Below are 18,566 nucleotides of genomic sequence, written 5' to 3' on the forward strand. Positions count from 1 at the left end.
GGGACTTAAACTGAGTTACAGAGAAAGGTTGAATAGTTTAGGACTTTATTCCCTGGAACGTAGAAGAATGAGGGGAGATTTGATAGAGGTATATAAAATTATGATGGATATAGATAGAGTGAATTCAAGCAGGCTTTTTCCACTGAGGTTAGGGGAGAAAAAAAAAAACAGAGGGCATGGGTTAAGGGTGAAGAAGGGAAAGTTTAAAGGGAACATTAGGGGAGGCGTCTTCACACAGAGTGGTGGGAGTGTGTGGAATGAGCTGCCAGATGAAGTGGTAAATGCGAGCTTACTTTTCACATTTAAGAAAAGCTTGGATAGGGACATAGATGAGAGGGGTATGGAGGGATATGATCCAGGTGCAGGTCAATGGGACTAGGCAGAAAAATGGTTCGGCACAGCCAAGAAGGGCCAAAAGGCCTGTTTCTGTGCTGTAATGTTCTATGGTCTGGTTTCTGTGCATTTCCCTTTTCTGAATTGCCTTCTGGTAGAATTTCTCAACAATGTGTTATTAATGTTAATAATCTTGGATGCCACAAAATGTAAATCAGTAAAATAAATTTTATAGCCGTCTCAGCTTTGCAATATTTATCTTTTGATAATTTTCTTGTTGAGTTTTGCACTCTCTACTTTGCCCAATGATCTCTTTAAGTTACTTGTTTGCTAAAGTCGGTCTTGGTTGTATTTGCCCAAACCAATGCATTGGCAGGTTTCTTGTTTTTAACACATTTGTTCATCAATGTCTTGATTCGCTCTTCTGTTGAGCAAAGAACAACTCATATATCTTTGCTGCCTAGGTCAGCAAACTGGCATGTCCTCAGCAGGTTGTCCTTTTTGACAGTTGTGTGTACCCTAGTGAACTGCCAAGTGGCAGTTACTGTTTCTGTCTTATCTGACTGCAGAGATACATAAGTGGACATAAGAGCTGATTAAGTCTTTCAGTTTCTAATTTACTTAACAGAACCAAAACAACCCATTTCAAATCTACCGGTCCATAGCATTGAGTTACATATATGCAAATAGCAGTGATTTGAAATGATGTCTTTGTGAGGTCAGTTTTAGGGGTTAGTGTAAGATGAGGAAAATAATTTTTGATGTAACTATTTTGGGATGGTTAGTTGCCAAGAACATGCCAAAGATAGTTTTATTTTTCATCACTGGAATAATGATCGCATGGCTGATTACCTGAAAATCTACTATACTGTATTTTTTTTTATCTTATCATGTTCTAATTCACTAGTCAACTGAAATGAAAAAAAAACACTGGTTTGGGTACAGAGTAGTTATTTATCCACAACATTTGGTTGAAGGTCTCAGCCCGATATATCAATTGTTTAGGCGAGGAAATCTGCAGATGCTGGAAATTCAAACAACACACACAAAATGCTGGTGGAACACAGCAGGCCAGGCAGCATCTATAGGGAGAAGCGCTGTTGATGTTTCGGGCCGAGACCCTTTGTCAGGACTAACTGAAAGTCGTTTACTTGCCTCGATAGATAATGCCCAACTTCAGTTCCTCCAGTCTATGTTACAGCATCAGCAGAATCTCTTGTGTTTATAAATTTTCTTTGTTTTTTTATTAATCACCTGGCTCCCCAGGGGAAAGGAAGGGTGAGGTGATTAATAGAAAAGTACTGTTAGGAAACTGGCTATTTGGCCCATCTTCTGAGCTACTTGAACTGCCTACTCCCATCAACCTGTACCAGGACTATAGCTCTCCATACTCCTGCCATCCATATACCTGTCCAAACTTCTCTTAAATGTTAAATTAGAGCTCACATGCACCACTTGCACTCACAGCTTGTTCCAAATTCTCAAGACCCTCTGAGTGAAGAAGTTTCCCCTCATGTTACTGTTAAACTTTTCACCCTCCACCCTTAACCCATGACCTCTGGTTGAGGTCCCACCCAACCTCAGTGGAAGAAGCCTGCTTGCATTTACCCTCTCTATATCTCTCTAACTTTGTAGACCTCTGTTAAATCTTCTCTCAATCTTTTAAGCTCCAAGGAATAAATTCCTAAACTATTCAAACTTTCCTTATAACTTGAGTCTTCAAGACCCATCAACATCCTTGTAAGTTTTCTCTGTACTAGTCTCGGTGTCAGTTGTAACATCTGCTTCAGTAGAGATCAGCTAAGAATTAATACACTGTACACAACAATTCTCCAGGCCTGGATACACTGTACCACATTGGGTAGTACTGTGAAATCCCTCAGTAAGTATTGGATAGCACAGCTGGTAAAGCTACTGTGTCATAGTTCCAGCAGCCAGCACTGTTTATGGAGTTTGTATCTTCTTTCTATAACCCTCTTGGATTCTTCTCAAAGATTTGCTAGGTTAATTAACCTTCTCAGGTGGCGGAGTGGGGATGTCCCTCTTCTAATGGAGGTATAAGGCACTCCTTCCCTCTGCTAGCCTGCAGGTCACTCTTGGGCAAGGTGTGGTACCTACTTAGTCATGCTGATCAGGGTCATGTGAACATCGGAGCAGACGGTGGATGGTCATTTGATAAGCAGGTGCACGTCACAAGTCCTGGTTATGCGACCACTGACACAGGCAGTCAATCTCTGAAGAGTACTGATAATGGCAGTGGTCACCCATTTGGTAAAGACACTGCCCAGAAGAAGGCAATGGCAAACCACTTCTGTAGGAAAATTTGCCAAAAGCAATCACGGTCGTGGAAAGACCATGATCGCCCACACCAGATGATACAGGATATAACGAAGAAATGAAAGTTTCCGTAGTGGAGTTGTAGAATTTAGGCAGAGTTGTTGGGAATTAAGAAGGAATAAAACATGCTTGGTGTAAACAGGTGTTTGATAGTTGGAGTGAAGTGTGGTATGATTTACTCAAGTGAGAATGATTCGCACAGCCGTCTTTCCATAACGGATCTACGTTGCTTTTAGCAGTGATGTAGTTGGTAGAAGTGACCCTTTTGTAAGTTGGGCATTGGTACACAAGATAACACCTAGATGCAGATGTTGTATGTGCCACTTAAGATAAACTGACTTGTCAATAAATTGCTGTATGTCAGTACGTATGTTTTCTGTTCTGATTATTTCAAGAGCTGTTTAAAGTTAATCAATTTGTTTATGTTAATTCTCATGATTAAACATCTTCTGAAAGATTAATCTTGGGATAGAAATTTTTAAAAACTACCAGAAATCCTGAAGGTGAATCCAGAAGTTTCAGTTGTAAATGGTGTGAGGTAGGAGATGAGAAGCTGACAGACCTGAAATGAAAGCGCTAACCAGATAAACGTTACACAATGTTTTATTGTAAAGCACAAAGCAGCAGTGAATACTGAATATGGCACACTGACATTTCCTACAAGACACTGGTGTTCTATACACAAAGTATTGCATTTTATTACCATGAAACCTTTTTGCAGGCTTCAGGCAGTCCAGTATTTAAAACTACAGTAAGTAGCTTGGAGCTTCCTTTCGACTGGGACATTTCACAGTAACTGCTATCAAAGAGCTCGAGTTCAAGACATTAAGTACATGTCCAAGAAACCTGATACATTTCCAGAAGTAAAAGCAAATTCCTTTCGGTTCAATCCGAATGAACAAATAACTTTAGCTTAGCTTCTTCACTGATGCCCGCTGTTCTGTGTGGAGTTATTGAAGTGTTTGGCTTTAACAGCACCCAGTATTCTACAATAAAGAGAAGTGTACAATTATTTAACAATATTGGCCATTAGCTGTTGCATATAAAGTTCAGTGGGTTGTTTTTGGCTTAAATGTACTGAATTCTTTGTACTGGATATGTTTTAGTGATTATTGGCATGCTGTTGACTGTTGGTAAGGACTCCAAATCCACTGATGCTTCTTGAACTCACCACAGGTTATTTTGTGATCACCTGAGAAAGCAAACGGCCTTAATTAATAAACAGACAGCAAAGCTGGCATTGCAAAAACTTCGCCAGGTCCTCACTGAAGAAGAGATTACTAAGTGTGCTGAAGTTTCTGAAACACAAGGTTTGGCCTTCATGCTTCATTGCAACAGTATCCATGACGCATTGCAGAGCTAAATTGGTCAGTTGTTTAACAGCAGATAACGTCTAGCTACAGAACCACACACATGGAATATTCCTGGCCAGACAGCCACATATGGATTAGAAAGATTAGAATTGGTGCCAATCACAGTCAGCTCTTTCCCACTGCATAATTAGAAAAGTTTCCAGGCTGCTAGTACTGACTGGATTCTGGAGAGGTGTGTCATTTTCTGCACTGTCTTCCCAATAAATACTGAGACAGCTGATTTGCTTTGTGAAGATATACACGACTCTCATATGCCATAAAATGATGTAAACCAGAATAAGGAATTATCAGTTAACTCCACAGGAGGCCATTTCATCCAGCAGCTCTCTCTGAAGCCTTGCAGCATCTCTTCTTGTTGCCTCTGTCTGTATCTTATTGGGCTGGTGCCCATTATCCATGGTGTATTGAGCCTTTCCTCATTAACAAACACACAGATCCTGGCATAGATGAAAACCTACGTAACTCTGCTCCAAGTGAGTTTGACCTACTTTGAGGTAGAGGGAGACCTTATTCGGTGCTAACACTAAATGCCAATGTGCTTTTAGTGCACTGACAGAAGGTGAAATGTAATAATAGACTTTATATCTACTTTATGATACATCATTAATCCATGTAATATTTGTAGAAATGATAGTTTTTGAGCAAGAAAAATACTGGCATTTCCATTAGGAATATATTCTAGTTTAAAGAATCTGAAGTAGAGAGAGAAAGACATCTTACAGGGTGGGAGCTATTTGCAAACTGTAAGTCTTGTCAGGAGTGAGTTGCTGTTTAAAGTAGCGACTGATAAAGAACTGGAGTGGGTCTAATTCCTAGCGGAAAGATTTACCAGTGCTGCTGCCCAGGGGGTGCGGGTGGAGAGGGTTTAAGCTAAAATTGCAGGGCAATGGGAACCAGGATGCCAGAACAGAGAGTGGAGAGGTTGTAGAGAAAGATGTTGCTAAGCCTTTAATACAAAGTCAGGAATGGAAAGGTTGAGCATGGTGGGATAATGTTCTGAGCCGTGTTTATTTCAAAGCAAGGAGTATTGTAGGAAAGGCAGAGGAGCTTGGGACATGGATCAGCATGTGGAGTTATGACATTGTAGCGGTTAGTGAGGCTTGGTTGGAGGAAGGGCAGGTCTGGCAGCTCAATTTCCGGGGTTCTGGAGTTTTAGATGTGACAGAGCGGGAGGGATTAAAGGGAGAGTGGTAGCATTACAAGTCGGGGTTAGGGTCAGGATGGGACTAGGCATTTCCAATCTGATTCTCAGCCTGGAAAGGGGCCTGACTCTATGGAAACACCATGTGTGTTCCCAGTACCCAAGCAGGCCAACTGAAAGTCCTGAATTACTACCATCTAGTGGCTCTGACCTCACACATCATGAAGACCCTAGAGAGACTGATCCTGGCTCAGCTCCAACCCCTGGTCAGATCAGCCCTCAGTACCCTACGGTTTGCCTGCCAGGAGCACATTGGAGTTGATAATGCTGTCACCTACCTGCTAACCGAGCTTAGTCCCATTTGGGTTAGCAGGGCAGCGCAGTGAGGATCATGTTTTTTGATTTCTTAAGTGCCTTCAATAGCAGACAGACCTCATTGCTGGGGGAAAAGCTCTGTTCAATGCAGGATGGCATTTCCATTGAATCCTGGATAATGGACGACATGATTGGCAGACTGCAGTTCGTGCGGCTTCAGAGCTGTATGTCGACATGTCTGTTAGCAGCACTGGTGCCCCACAGGGGAGTGTATTGGCTCCCTTCCTGTTTACCCTGTATACCTCAGACTTTAGATACAATGTCATCTGCAGAAATTCTCTGTTGATTCAGCAGTAGTTGGGTGAATAAAGGGAGGACGGGAGGATGAATACAGGGCCCCGGTGGAGGACTTTGTCAAATGGTGCAAACTGAATCATCTGCAGCTCAACATCAGTAAGACAAAGGAGATAGTGATGGACTTTAGGAAGACTAAGCCTGCTCTGCTCCCTGTTATCATTGATGGTGAGGACCTACAAGTACCCAGGGGTGCACCTGGATGACAGACTTGCATGAAGCACCATCACAGAGGCTCTGTACAAAGAGGAACAGAGTCGCCTCTGCTTCCTAAGGGGACGGAGGTCCTTTGGAGTATGCAGGTCTCTCCTTCACATGTTCTACTGGTCTGTTATCGCCAGTACAACTGTCTAAGCGATGGTGTACTGGGACAATGGCATCATCACAGGTGATGCCAACAGGCTCAATAAACAATAGAAAGGCTGGCTCTGTTATAGGAGTCAAACTGGGCACACTGGAGGCTGTGGCAGGACAATATACCCTACAGAAAATAATGGCAATTCTGGACAATGTTTCTCACCCTGTGCATGCCACCTTGGCTGAACAGAGGAGTACTTATAATAATAGACTAAGACAACTGTGATGCTCCAAAGAGCATGATATGAGGCCTATATGAGACTTTATAATGAGTCAGCCTATAGCCAGGAAAGTGATGACCCCTTCCTGTTAGACTATTTGAGGAAACCTTTTTTTTTAATTCTTTTTTGCTTCTCTTCTAACATTTGTATACCTGTGCACTTGTAATGCTACTGTGACACTGTAATTTCCTTTGGTATCAACAAAGTATCTCTCTATCTAATCGTTCAGCATGGACTAGATGGGCCAAATGGCCTGTTTCTGTGCTGCGGTGTTCTATGAATCAAATCTAATGATAGAATGTAATGTTTTATTGCTAATTTTCCAAGCTAAAGATCTTGAAATAATAACCAATTACACACTGCATCTCTTTGCTTGGCATTGATTCTGAAGTTTGATCTATGTACTGTGTATTCTCTGACTTAACTTGACGTGATGAGACTAGTGGTTCAACTTTACTATGCATTACCAGAACAAATATTAAAGAATTGAGTTTAAAATCTTCTTAAAATATGGAGATACAACTTCAAACCATCAGGCACAGCCTTAACCTTGGACCAAAAGGGCCACAGATCTTCCAGTGTTAAGGTGAAACAGAAATAGCTGCTCCTGATGGGATGAAAAGTGTATGTGAAAGGAACAGCTGAAGCTGCTGGCATCGAGTTCCAGCACGTCTAACTGTGATGCTGCAGGGCAGGCCATCACATATCTCGCTCAGTTGGTCTTGCTTCAAATTATTATCCTTTATCCATTGTAAATCATGATACTGCTTGTATATTTCCAACAGGTTCTGTGTTTTTACCCATGTTTTAAAAGTTTCTCCTTTGTTCTGTTTGATGAATATCCTGAGTACAAAACTTCAATGAATAATGAGCATGCATTCAATGTACTCAGTCCCTTCTCACGGTAGCTTCACCACAGTTACATGTACCCACATTCCTATATACAAAAAAATATGGCAGTCAAAGGGATTTTTTTATTGCCAGCAGATATAGCAGTGAAGTACTATTTTTGTGAGAGATACACTTTCAGCCCGTCTCTAATCTAAAACCCTAAAGTAATAAGCAATAGTTTGTTGCTTTCCTGTCAGTTTCATTTAATATCAGGAATAATACAATCACTTTATCTCTGAATCATTTTTAAATAAATCCTTGTGTGAAATCTTGTAATTGAAATATTGAATCAAAGTATGCTTTCAATGAATATATTCTGAACTGAAAGCTCACACTGTCCTCTAGATTCTGTGTGTTAAGACTTTTTGATTATTTCCCCCGTCTATGACATGATCGTGATTAATTTACTAGGAATCCAAAGTTCTTAGAGTGGAGATAGTATACACCAATCAATATTCAGGGTACGCTTACTCTGAGTGTGAATAGCTTTGAAATTGCTTGCATGGAAATTTATTTGCCACAGTTTGCCTGTTTAGTTAATCCTTTAGAATCACGTTTTAATGCTTCCAGCAAGAGCATATGTCATAGAGTCAGAGAGAAGTACAGTACAGAAACAGGCCCTTTCACCCATCTCATTTGCACCGAACCATTTAAGTTACCTGCTCTAGGACCCTAGCCCTCAATACCCCTATAAACCACATATCTATCCAAGCTTCCCTCAAATGTTGAAATAGAGTTGGCAGCTCATTTCACATTCCCATGACCCTCTAAGCAAAGTAGTTTCCCCTTAAAATTTTCACCTTTCCCTCTTAACCCAAGACCTCTAATTGTGTTCCCACCCAACCTCAGTGGAAAAAGCCTGCCTGCATTTGTCATCAACAAATTGCACTTCTGCAATTTAACCTGGTACTAAATATGTTAATAGTTGAGACCGTAATAAAGATTCCTGAAAGACATGACTGGTTGCATTCTCCTAGATAATCTTTGGTCTTCTCTTAAGTCAATAATTCACCCTCAGTCCTGTGGGCTTTGTTGTAATGGTTGCTTCAAGCAATTTTATTAATTGATTTTCCCAAAATCCGTACAAGTACGAACTGTAGATGCTCCTATATAGTTTATTCATATCTTTAAAACAAAAATTAAGTTCTCCTGTCATCGATAATCCTTTATAAATCTATATAAGTTTTCCCTGATTATTCTCTCTTTAGATCAGGGGTTCCCAACCTTTTTTATGTTACGGAGCCTTACCATTAACCAAGGGGTCCATGGACCACAGGCTGGGAACCCCTGATTTAAATAAAGTTCAGCAAAACAGGAACAAGATTATTGGCACTGGACAAGTAGGTGATCTCAGTCAAATTGGCAGAGTCCTTGCTGGAAGTTTGGTGTTTACAAATAGTGGGATCAAGTCAGTTTTTGCATTAAGCTCAATTATTACCAAAATTGTTGTGAATACTATTGAAAGTGTTGAGGAGGTTCAAAGTACGGTACTTGGTTGCATTCAAAATACGCAGTAGGAAAACTGGATGCCTTTTGAGAAATGGCAAACATTAAATGCTGGTTAAGGTGAACTCTGGTCTTGCTTTAGCAAATATGTTTTAATGAGTGAAATGTAATCAAATTTCAAAAAGAACGTCCGTATTTCAAGAATGAAAACATACATAAAATAATTAGCCCCTGAATATTAGAGGAAAACATATGGAATATTCAAAGGGCAGTTGAACACAGAGGGAGAGTTTTGCAAGGGCAAAGTTATGGACTTCCACTAGCAGGCCTGATATCATAATTTAGAATGGTTATTCATAAAGTTTCCATGTGGAGGGAGATGTTTGGGCTGTAAACTCACCATTCCAATATTCTCTATTTGTACAACTTACCTAGCATGAAACTATAGCACCAAAGACATCTTTTTGTCAGAATTTCAAGAATTGTCACAGCTGCCCAATTTTAAAAGTATTTTTGTGAAATATGGCCACTGTGTAATATTCAGTAACTTTTTAGAGAGGATATTTATGTGAGCAGAGGGACTGCTTTCTCCTAGTTCCCTCCCATAATAGTATTGAGCACCCACCTCACTGAGCAGAGTATCAGGACGCTCTTCTCAATATAGTTATGAACATCTCTGGTGCTGTTATTAAATTATAATATCCCCTCCAAAATTATGCACACTGGGGGGTTTCAGCCTGTTAGAAAAAAAATCACACTTAAGTCAATGTACTTTAATGTTCTTTAGTCTGCTCGCAGACGATGCCTTTAATCCATCACATTTACACCTGTGATATAAATGCATACGTCACTGCTGCACCCTGGCATATGCAACTCAAAGCCGTTTTGAACTTGAGCAGGACAAATCTGTAAAACGTGCAACTGTGGTTCCAAATCTCCATAAAATACACTAAAAATCTAAAGTTTAATCGCATTGCTTTCCAAAGCATCTAACTTCCTGTAGTAACACTTACTGTTTTTGTCACACTTTTAACATTCCTGTTGTCTATTTCAAATTTTGACATACACATTACAACATGTATAAACATGCCATGGCATTGTGTACAGCATCCCACCTGTGGCAGTGCTATAGACATCAGTATGGCATCTCAAGTCAATACTTTATTAAAAGATATATCAACAGTAATTGTGTACAGTTCTGGTCACCGAATTATAGGAAAGCTATCAACAAAATCGAGAGTACAGAGAAGATTTACTAGAATGTTACCTGGGTTTCAGCACCTAAGTTACAGGGAAAGGCTGAACAAGTTAGGTCTTTATTCTTTGGAGCGTAGAAGGTTGAGGGGGGACTTGATAGAGGTATCTAAAATAATGAGGGGGATAGATCGAGTTGACGTGGATAGGCTTTTTCCATTGAGAGTAGGGGAGATTCAAACAAGAGGACATGATTTGAGAGTTAAGGGGCAAAAGTTTAAGGGTAGCACAAGGGGGAATTCCTTTCCTCAGGGAGTGGTAGCTGTGTGGAATAAGCTTCCAGTAGAAGTGGTAGAGGCAGATTCAGTATTGTCATTTAAAGTAAAATTGGATAGATATATGGACAGGAAAGGAATGGAGGGTTATGGGCTGAGTGCGGGCCACTGGGACTAGGTGAGAGTAAGCGTCAGCATGGACGTGGAGGGCCGAGATGGCCTGTTTCTGTGCTGTAATTGTTATATATGATTTTATATATATAAATGACTATAAGATTATAATCTTTGATGTGAACTATTTCCCTTTCCATACATAGTGCTTGATCTGAGTATTTTCAGAGTTTTCTATTTTTATTACAAGTCTAAATTTTATATATATAACAAAATTATTGCTTATGAAAAAAATAACTAGTATAATCTTAAAATAATGATTGACTTGTTTCACTCGATTCCAATTACCCCTCATCTGTCAGTCTAATGCAATTGCACATTGCACACTAGGGAAAATATTTATGCTCATAAGCTCTCCAATCATCCATTGTTAATTCCTGTAGTCATCATTTGTTCATGCGTCTGTTACTCTTGTGGTACAATTCTGAAAGTGTCCTGGTCTGCCTGTCTGTTGACACAAACCATGACCAGGAGTTTGGGATGTGAAACATGATATGCACATCACTGCACTATTCCAAAACACTGCAAGATGTTTCCCATCATAACTGCTTCCAACTAGCCATTTAACATTGGCCTGTTTGGTGAAAAATTTATTGATTATTGTCAGGAACCAAAAGAATATCAGTCTTATCTCTGTTCCCCTTTTTTTGTAACATTGCATTAGTCCTTGAATAGTGTTGCAGACTTACTTATAGTCTAACAGATCACAAAGTGAACACCACTCCCACAACTATGACTATCTTTGCACCAGGTTGCTCTCTTTTATTTTGGAGAATGCCATGGACTCCCAACAAGACACATGGGATGATCACCAACACCCAATTTATATGAATTTTATATTTGGAGCTCCGGTGTTAACTCATAGAAACTTTCAAATCCTTCCCTATCTGACTCAGAGGCAGAATTATAATCACAAGACTCGTTCCCTCCAACCCCTAATTTTATTGGCATATATAAATAAAGAGTTAACCAAACTTTCAGTATTGACACCGTCACTCTTACCTTTCCTTCCCATGTGTAAATCAATAAAAACTAATAAGAGTGCTCACAGCAAACATGCACTGAGGCAATAAAAACATCAGATGGTGGGAACCACCAAATCTGGGGACACGTCAGAATGCCTCACCCTTCTAGGCACGTTGTAGAATTTCATTTAGAATCCCTTCATATGCCAAGCTGCTGGTCTGTAGGTCTTCCCAGGGTACGAAAGATTCCCCCTCGTTTTCAACATAAGTGCTCCAGCAGTAGTTATACTCGGGAGCTTTCATGATCTTCAGTTGGCAACCAGCAGCTTTCAGCAGCCGAAGACCTTGTTGGATCTCAGGCTCTTCCCACATGAACAAGCGAGCCATGAAGATGGTGAGGCGGACGTTGGGACTCTTCTTCAGGTATTCTGCAATTTTAGAAGCGCAGGCCGCACAAGGGCTGGAGGAGACGTGCCAAGTGATGGAGTACTTCGAGCTGCCATTGCGTTCCTTGAAGACCTCTACAAAGAAGGCCTCTTCCGCATGCATGCTTGTGTGCTCGTCCTCCACGTATCCTTGCATCTTCTGGAAATCTGCATCTTGCTGTTCCACTGAATAGCACAAAAATGTCTTATTCCTTCCCGAGCTGTATTCTACGTTTTTGAACTGGAACTTGAAGAAAATAGAAGGTATTTGCTCTCTGGAATTTAAAAGGAGCAGATGTTATTGCCAAGAAAACAATGGGACTTTTTCTTCAACCATACAACCATGTTACAAACTGCATGCTTACCAACAAGTAGAGTACCCATTCTATTTTCTATCTTTTAGCTAAACCCTTATCTCAATCAAAACCTCGGTGCCCATTTTATGGAATAAGGTTGTCAAATGTCTTTCTATAATCCCGTTTTAGGAATGATTTTCCTTCTCTACCATACCAGATAACTTGTTAGAATTTCTTAATAGGTTCTTCTAACTTGATTTACCCCTCTCAAATCCTTGCTGATTCTGCTTATCACATTTAGAGTTTATAAATGATTGTTGGACCTGATTGTAGAGATGTGTTAAAACCTTTTGCTGAGAACAGGTATCAGGCTAACTGGTTCACATTTCTACATTTATTTCCATTCTCCCTTTAACTAGCAGTTATGTTTGACATGCTTCCATCTGCTGGAATTGGTCCAGAACCTGGGGACTTTCCAAAGATCGCTTATTGATGCACTTTTTACCTCTGCAATCACTGAGACATTGTCCAATCAAGCTGGGGACTTTTCTTTATTAATATAGGGAGAGAGCAATATTATGTAGAAACAGCCCTTCAGCCACTGAGTCCACAACAGAAGTCCCCCTTAATTTCTCTAGTCATTTCTCTACAATGAATCGTTTGAAGAGAAAGCAGCCTGAATCAGCAAAAGTAAATTTTCCAGGTAAAACCCAAGTTCTGGAATACGTTGATACAACAGCCAGCATCTCCACACAAGTTGATTTGCGGTCTGGCTCGGTGTTGCTTATGAGATGAGACTGCAAATGATATGCTTGATGACAGCAGTATCCCCTTACATAACAATGCGTACGCCTCTCAAAGTCCAACCCTACATCACGAGAGGTGGAAACAGGTAAGGACAGCCAACAGGGCTCTGGTGAAGTTGAACAGGCCAGTCCCCTGTACAGTGGAAATAATGGATTGCAGAAACATTGATGATCTCCAGCCATACCATCGACTTCAGAGGACGATGGAGATAAGAGCTCATCAATAGCCTATGATTCACTGGGAGCTAATGGCCCAGGAAGAACAATGAGCACACTTTTAAATAATTTATAACTGGCACATTTTGCAATATACGAATAAATAATTCTATGTAAATGACATTTTAAAATGTATCAATATGTCCCCTTTTATGTGTTCAGAGTATATATATTGTGTATTGTGGCAAAAACAGCAGCTCTGAGATTAAAGACCTTATTCCACTATCCCAGCTCCGATCAGAAAATTGTGAGATATGCCCAACAATTCTGGTGTCACTGACAGTTCAAGGGTGACGTGCTTTGCAGATCTACCCCCACATTATTTTCCAGTGATGTCTGCGGCCAGTTCTTCTCTGCTCACTGCAGTGGCTCATTGAAATGGAATTTCAAGTGTATTTTTAACTCTCTTTATCTCAACAGGAGGAGGTGGCAGTAAACTGGGAGTTTACTGCCAGACACTCACAGAGGGAAGAAAGGCCATTTTAAAGAGACAATCTGCCTGGTCTGTCAGTCATAGAATCATGGAGCATTCCAGGATAGAAACAGACCCTTCACCCCATCTAGGCAGTGCTGAACCATTATTCTGTCTAGTCCTATCAACTTGCACTTGGCCACAGTCCTTCATATTCCTCCCATCAATATACTTTTCCAAGTTTCTCTGAAATGTTCCAATCAGTCCCATCTACCACTTCTGCTGGTAGCTTATTCCTGACTCACACCGCCCTCTGAGTAAAGATGCTCCCCACTCAAGTTCCAGTTAAATATTTCACCTTTGACCCTTAATCTATGACCTATAGTTCTGGTCAGTGGAAAAGCCTGCTTGCATTTACCCCACCTATACCCCTCATAACTTTGTATATCTCTATCAAATCTCTCATTCTCCTACATTCCAGGAATAAACTCTTAACCTATTCAACTTTTCCCTATAACTCAGGTCAGCAGTCCTGGTAGCATTCTTGTACATTTTTCTGTATTCTTTCAATCTCATTGACACACTTCCTGTGGGTAGGTGACCACAAACTGCACACAATTCTCCAAATTTTGCCTCATTGACATCTTATACAACTTCAACACAACATCCTAATTTCTGCATTCAATGCTCTGATCTATAAAGACCAATCTACCCAAAGTTCTTTTTACGGTCCTGTCTACCTTTGATGTCACTTCCTTTATTTCCAGTTTCCTTTATTCTACCAAACTCTTTAGTGCTCTATTTTTCATTGTATAATTCTTACTTTGTTCTGTCCTTCCAAACTGAAAGACCTCACACTCGTCTGCATTGAATTCCATCTGCCATTTTTCCATTTGGTCCAGATCCCACTGAAAGCCATGATAGCCTTCCTCGCTGTCCACTACACCCCCAATCATGGTGTCAAACACAAATTTGCTGATCCAGTTTACCACTTTATCATCCAGATCATTGATATGGATGACTAACTTAACAATGGACCCAGCACCAATCCCTGCAGCACATCACTAGCCCCAGGCCTCTAGTCAGAGAGGCAACTATCTACTATCATACTCAAGCTTCTCCTGCTAAGCCAATGCTGGGTATAAATTGCTACAACATCCTAAATGCCATGTGCCTGAACCTTGTGGACCAGCCTCCCAGTTGGGACTTTGCAAAAGGCCTTGCTAAACATTTGTCCATACACAATGCGGGTTCTAAATGAGGCGGTCTCTTGGCCTAATTGCTCCTTCCTTAGATTTTGATCAGCACCTGAAAAGTCACATCAGTTGGGTTCTCATGGCTCAGTAGTTATATTGTCAAAGGCCACCCTCCCGCCCACCTCCACCTCCATTCCTCACGTAATCAAAGAACGTGTATCCTGCATGACAAAGGATCTCCCCTTACACACAATGCACTGCACCAAGAAATTCTGAGATTAGCTCTGGGCCCTGGCAGTCAAAGAAGAGAGGATGTGTGGGTTGAGGAAAGGATTTGAAAGATAAGGGGCAAGTGTCTGTCATCAGGAAAGGCTAAGCCCAAGTGGAAGGGATGCTAATGGCAGACTGATGGCAAGGAAGAGTTGGGAATGGAGGTGTGTCATGTTTGGCCACTTTATTAGGTTCATGGTGAGGAAATTAAGGACGGGTAGGGTACATTGTGGGCAGAGTGGAGAAGGTCTAAGGAACACGCAAGATAGCAAACTGTTTCGAAGGGCCTTCCATCATCAGGAATCCCTAACACCCAGGACATACTGTCTTCTCGCTGCTGCCATCAGGAAGAAGGTACAGGAGCCTTAGGACTCTCACCACCAGGCTCAGGAACAGTTATTACCCCCAACCATCAAGCTCTTGAACCAAAGATATAATTTCACTTGCTCCATCACTGATCTGTTCCCACAACCCATGGGCTCACTTTCAAGGACTCTTCATCTCATGTTCTTGATATTTATTTATTTGTTTGTTTGTTATTTCTTTTTTTGTATTTGCACAGTTTGTTGTCTATGTACACTGGTTGAACACCCAAGTTGGCGCGGTTTTTCATTGACTCTATTATCGTTATTATTCTATTATGGATTTGCTGTGAATGCCCACAAGAAAATCAATCACGTGGTTGCATATGGTGACATACGTGTACTTTGATAATAAATTTATTTGAACTTTGAACTGAAGCCAGGACTGTGTTTTGAATAAATTCACAAGCCTGGAGCAGATGCTCAGATCTGGAATAGATGCATAGATGTCAAGTAATGTCACAGCCGTGGTGAAGTCCTGCTGTTACAAGAGTGACCATGAATGCTGCAGGTCATGCTCACTCCAAAGGGAATTAGGGAATGTACAAGGATACGGTGCATGCCATTGAATACCACTGTGGACGTGTTGGTGTATTAGATGAAAATACACTTCATTTCAAGCAACGGAATGACATTTTTGTCTTAAAAAAAAAATGGAAAGACAAGTGCATTCAGTTACTGGAAGGATGCCAAGTGCACTGATTAAGAAGACTAACAGAATGCACCTGCTCCTTGAACTGGCATGGGTAGATAACACTTGTATATAAATGAATGACTACACTGTATGTTTTTGAAGCTACCACCAGCTCTTGTGTAGTGATCCTTCCCTTGCAACAAGTAAAATAAACACGCATATGAATGATCCACTCTGAGTTAATTGTTGTTTGTTATAAGATGTATAAAAGGTGCTCGACAGGATCAAAGTGCTGAAAATCCCCTTTTCTCGATTATAAGAACATAAGAAATAGGAGCAGGAGTCGGCCATCTGGCCCATCAAGCCTGCCCCACCATTCAATAAGATCATGGCTGATCTGACCACGGACTCACCTCCACCTACCTGCCTTTTCCCCGTAACCCTTATTTCACCTGCTATAAAAAATTCTATCCAATCTTGTCTTAAATATATTTACTGAGGTAGCCTCCAGTCCTCCTCATCTCTGTCCTAAATTTACGCCCCCAAGTCTTGAGGCTATATCACCTAGTTCTAGTCTCACCTACCAGCAGAAACATCTTTCCTACTATTTTATCTATCCCTTTCATAATTTTATATGTTTCTATAAGATCTTCTCTCATCCTTCTGAATTCCAGTGAGCACAGTCCTAGGTGGCTCAATCTCTCCTCACAGTCTAACCCCCTCATCTCTGGAATCAACCTGGTGAACCTCCTCCGCACCACTTCCAAAGCCAGTATATCCTTCATCAAGTAAGGATACTAGAACTGCACACAGTACTCCAGGTGTGGCTTCACCAGTACCTGCACAGTTGCAGCATAACCTCCCTGCTCTTAAATTCAATCCCTCTAGCAATGGCCAACATTCCACTTGCCTTCTTGATAGCCTACTGCACCTGCAAATCAGCCTTTTGTGATTCATGCACAAGCACTCCCACGTCTCTCTGCACAGCATCATGCTGCTTTTTTTACCATTTAAATACTAATCTGCTCTTCCATTTTTCCTTCCAAAGTGGATGACTTTGAATTTACCAACATTGTACTTCATCTGCCAGACCCTTGCCCACTCACTTAACCTAGCTATATCTCTCTACAGACTCTCTGTATCCTCTGCACAATCTGCTGTTCCATTCAGTTTAGTGCCATCAGTAAACTTAGATACACTACACCCAGTCCCCTCTTCCAGATCGTTAATGTATATTGTGAACAGTTGCAGGCCCAGCACCGACCCCTGCGGAACACTGCTCACCACTGATTGCCAACCAGAGTCACACCCATGTATCCCAACTCTCTGCTTTCTATTGATTAACCAATCCTCTATTCATGCTAATACATTATCTCCAACTCTATGCATCCTTATCTTATGGATAAGTCTTTTATGTGGCACCTTATCAAAAGCCTGCTGGAAATACAAGTAAGTAATGTCCATCAATTCCCCTCTATCCACTGCTCTTGTTATATCCTCAAAGAACTCTAGTAAGTTTGTCAAACAGGACCTGCCTTTGCTGAATCCATTCTGTGTCTGCCTGATGGATCCATTTCTTTCCAGATGCCTTGCTATTTCTTCTTTAATGATAGCTTCTAACATTTGTCCAACTACAGATGTTAAACTACCAAGCATATAGTCACCTGCCTTTTGCCAACATCTTTTTTAAACAGTGGTGTAATATTTGCCTTCTCTACTGGGTCCTGCCCAGAGTCCAGAGAATTTGGTAAATTGTCACCAAACCCTCAACTATAACCTCTGCCATTTCTGTCAGTACCCTGGGACGCATTCCTTCAGGACCAGGGGACTTGTCTATCTTAAGGCCCACTAGTTTGCTCAGCACTACCTCTTCAGTGATAATTATGGTATTGAGGCCCTCACCTCCCATTGCATCCATAACATCTCTCTTTGGCATATTAGACATGTCCTCCCACTGTGGAGATTGACACAAAATAAGCATTCAAAGCCTTACCCATTTCCTCATTACCCAATATCAATTCCCCCTTTTCGTCCTCCAAGGGACCTATGTTAACTTTGGCCAACCTTTTCCACTTTATATAATTAAAAAGACTCTTACTATCCATTTTTATAGTTTGTGCTAGTTTATCTTCTTACTCTGTCTTTCTTTATTGCTTGCTTAGTGGTTCTTTGTTGCTTTTTAAAGTTTTCCCAATCTTCCAGTTTCCCCCAACTCTTGACAATTTTGTATGCACGAGCTTTTAGTTTGATGCCTTCCTTTATTTCCTTAGTTATCCAAGGCCGGCTCTCCCCACCCTTACTGTCCTTGCTTTCAACTGGAATATACTTTTGTTGAGTACCGTGAAAAATCTCTTTGGAAGTCTTTCACTCACTGTCCTCAACCGTCCCACCATATATCCTGTGTTCCCAGTCTACCCTATCCAACTCCTCCCTCATCCTGTTGTGGTTTCCATTATTTAGGCTTAATACGGTGATTTTAGTTCAAACTCATCCTCCCTCATCTTATTTTACATTTGTTGAATTGAACAGCACTGCGAAGCCCTTCACAACCTAGTATCTATACCCTGGTGTTCTCA

General features: G+C 40.9%; 1 protein-coding gene across 1 annotated transcript in view; it reads right to left on the minus strand.

The window, feature by feature from the left end:
* Positions 1–8,807: 8,807 nt before the first annotated feature.
* The window catches only part of apobec2a (apolipoprotein B mRNA editing enzyme, catalytic polypeptide-like 2a), a 31,177-nt gene continuing 21,418 nt past the window's right edge, over positions 8,808–18,566 (minus strand). Inside the window, exon 2 of the mRNA XM_059971478.1 lies at positions 8,808–12,073. Within this exon, the coding sequence (XP_059827461.1) occupies positions 11,539–12,073 (535 nt within the window). The 3' untranslated portion in view covers positions 8,808–11,538. The remainder of the gene's footprint in view (positions 12,074–18,566) is intronic.

Source organism: Hypanus sabinus, chromosome 6 (assembly GCF_030144855.1).
Source record: "Hypanus sabinus isolate sHypSab1 chromosome 6, sHypSab1.hap1, whole genome shotgun sequence".
Lineage (NCBI taxonomy): Eukaryota > Metazoa > Chordata > Chondrichthyes > Myliobatiformes > Dasyatidae > Hypanus > Hypanus sabinus.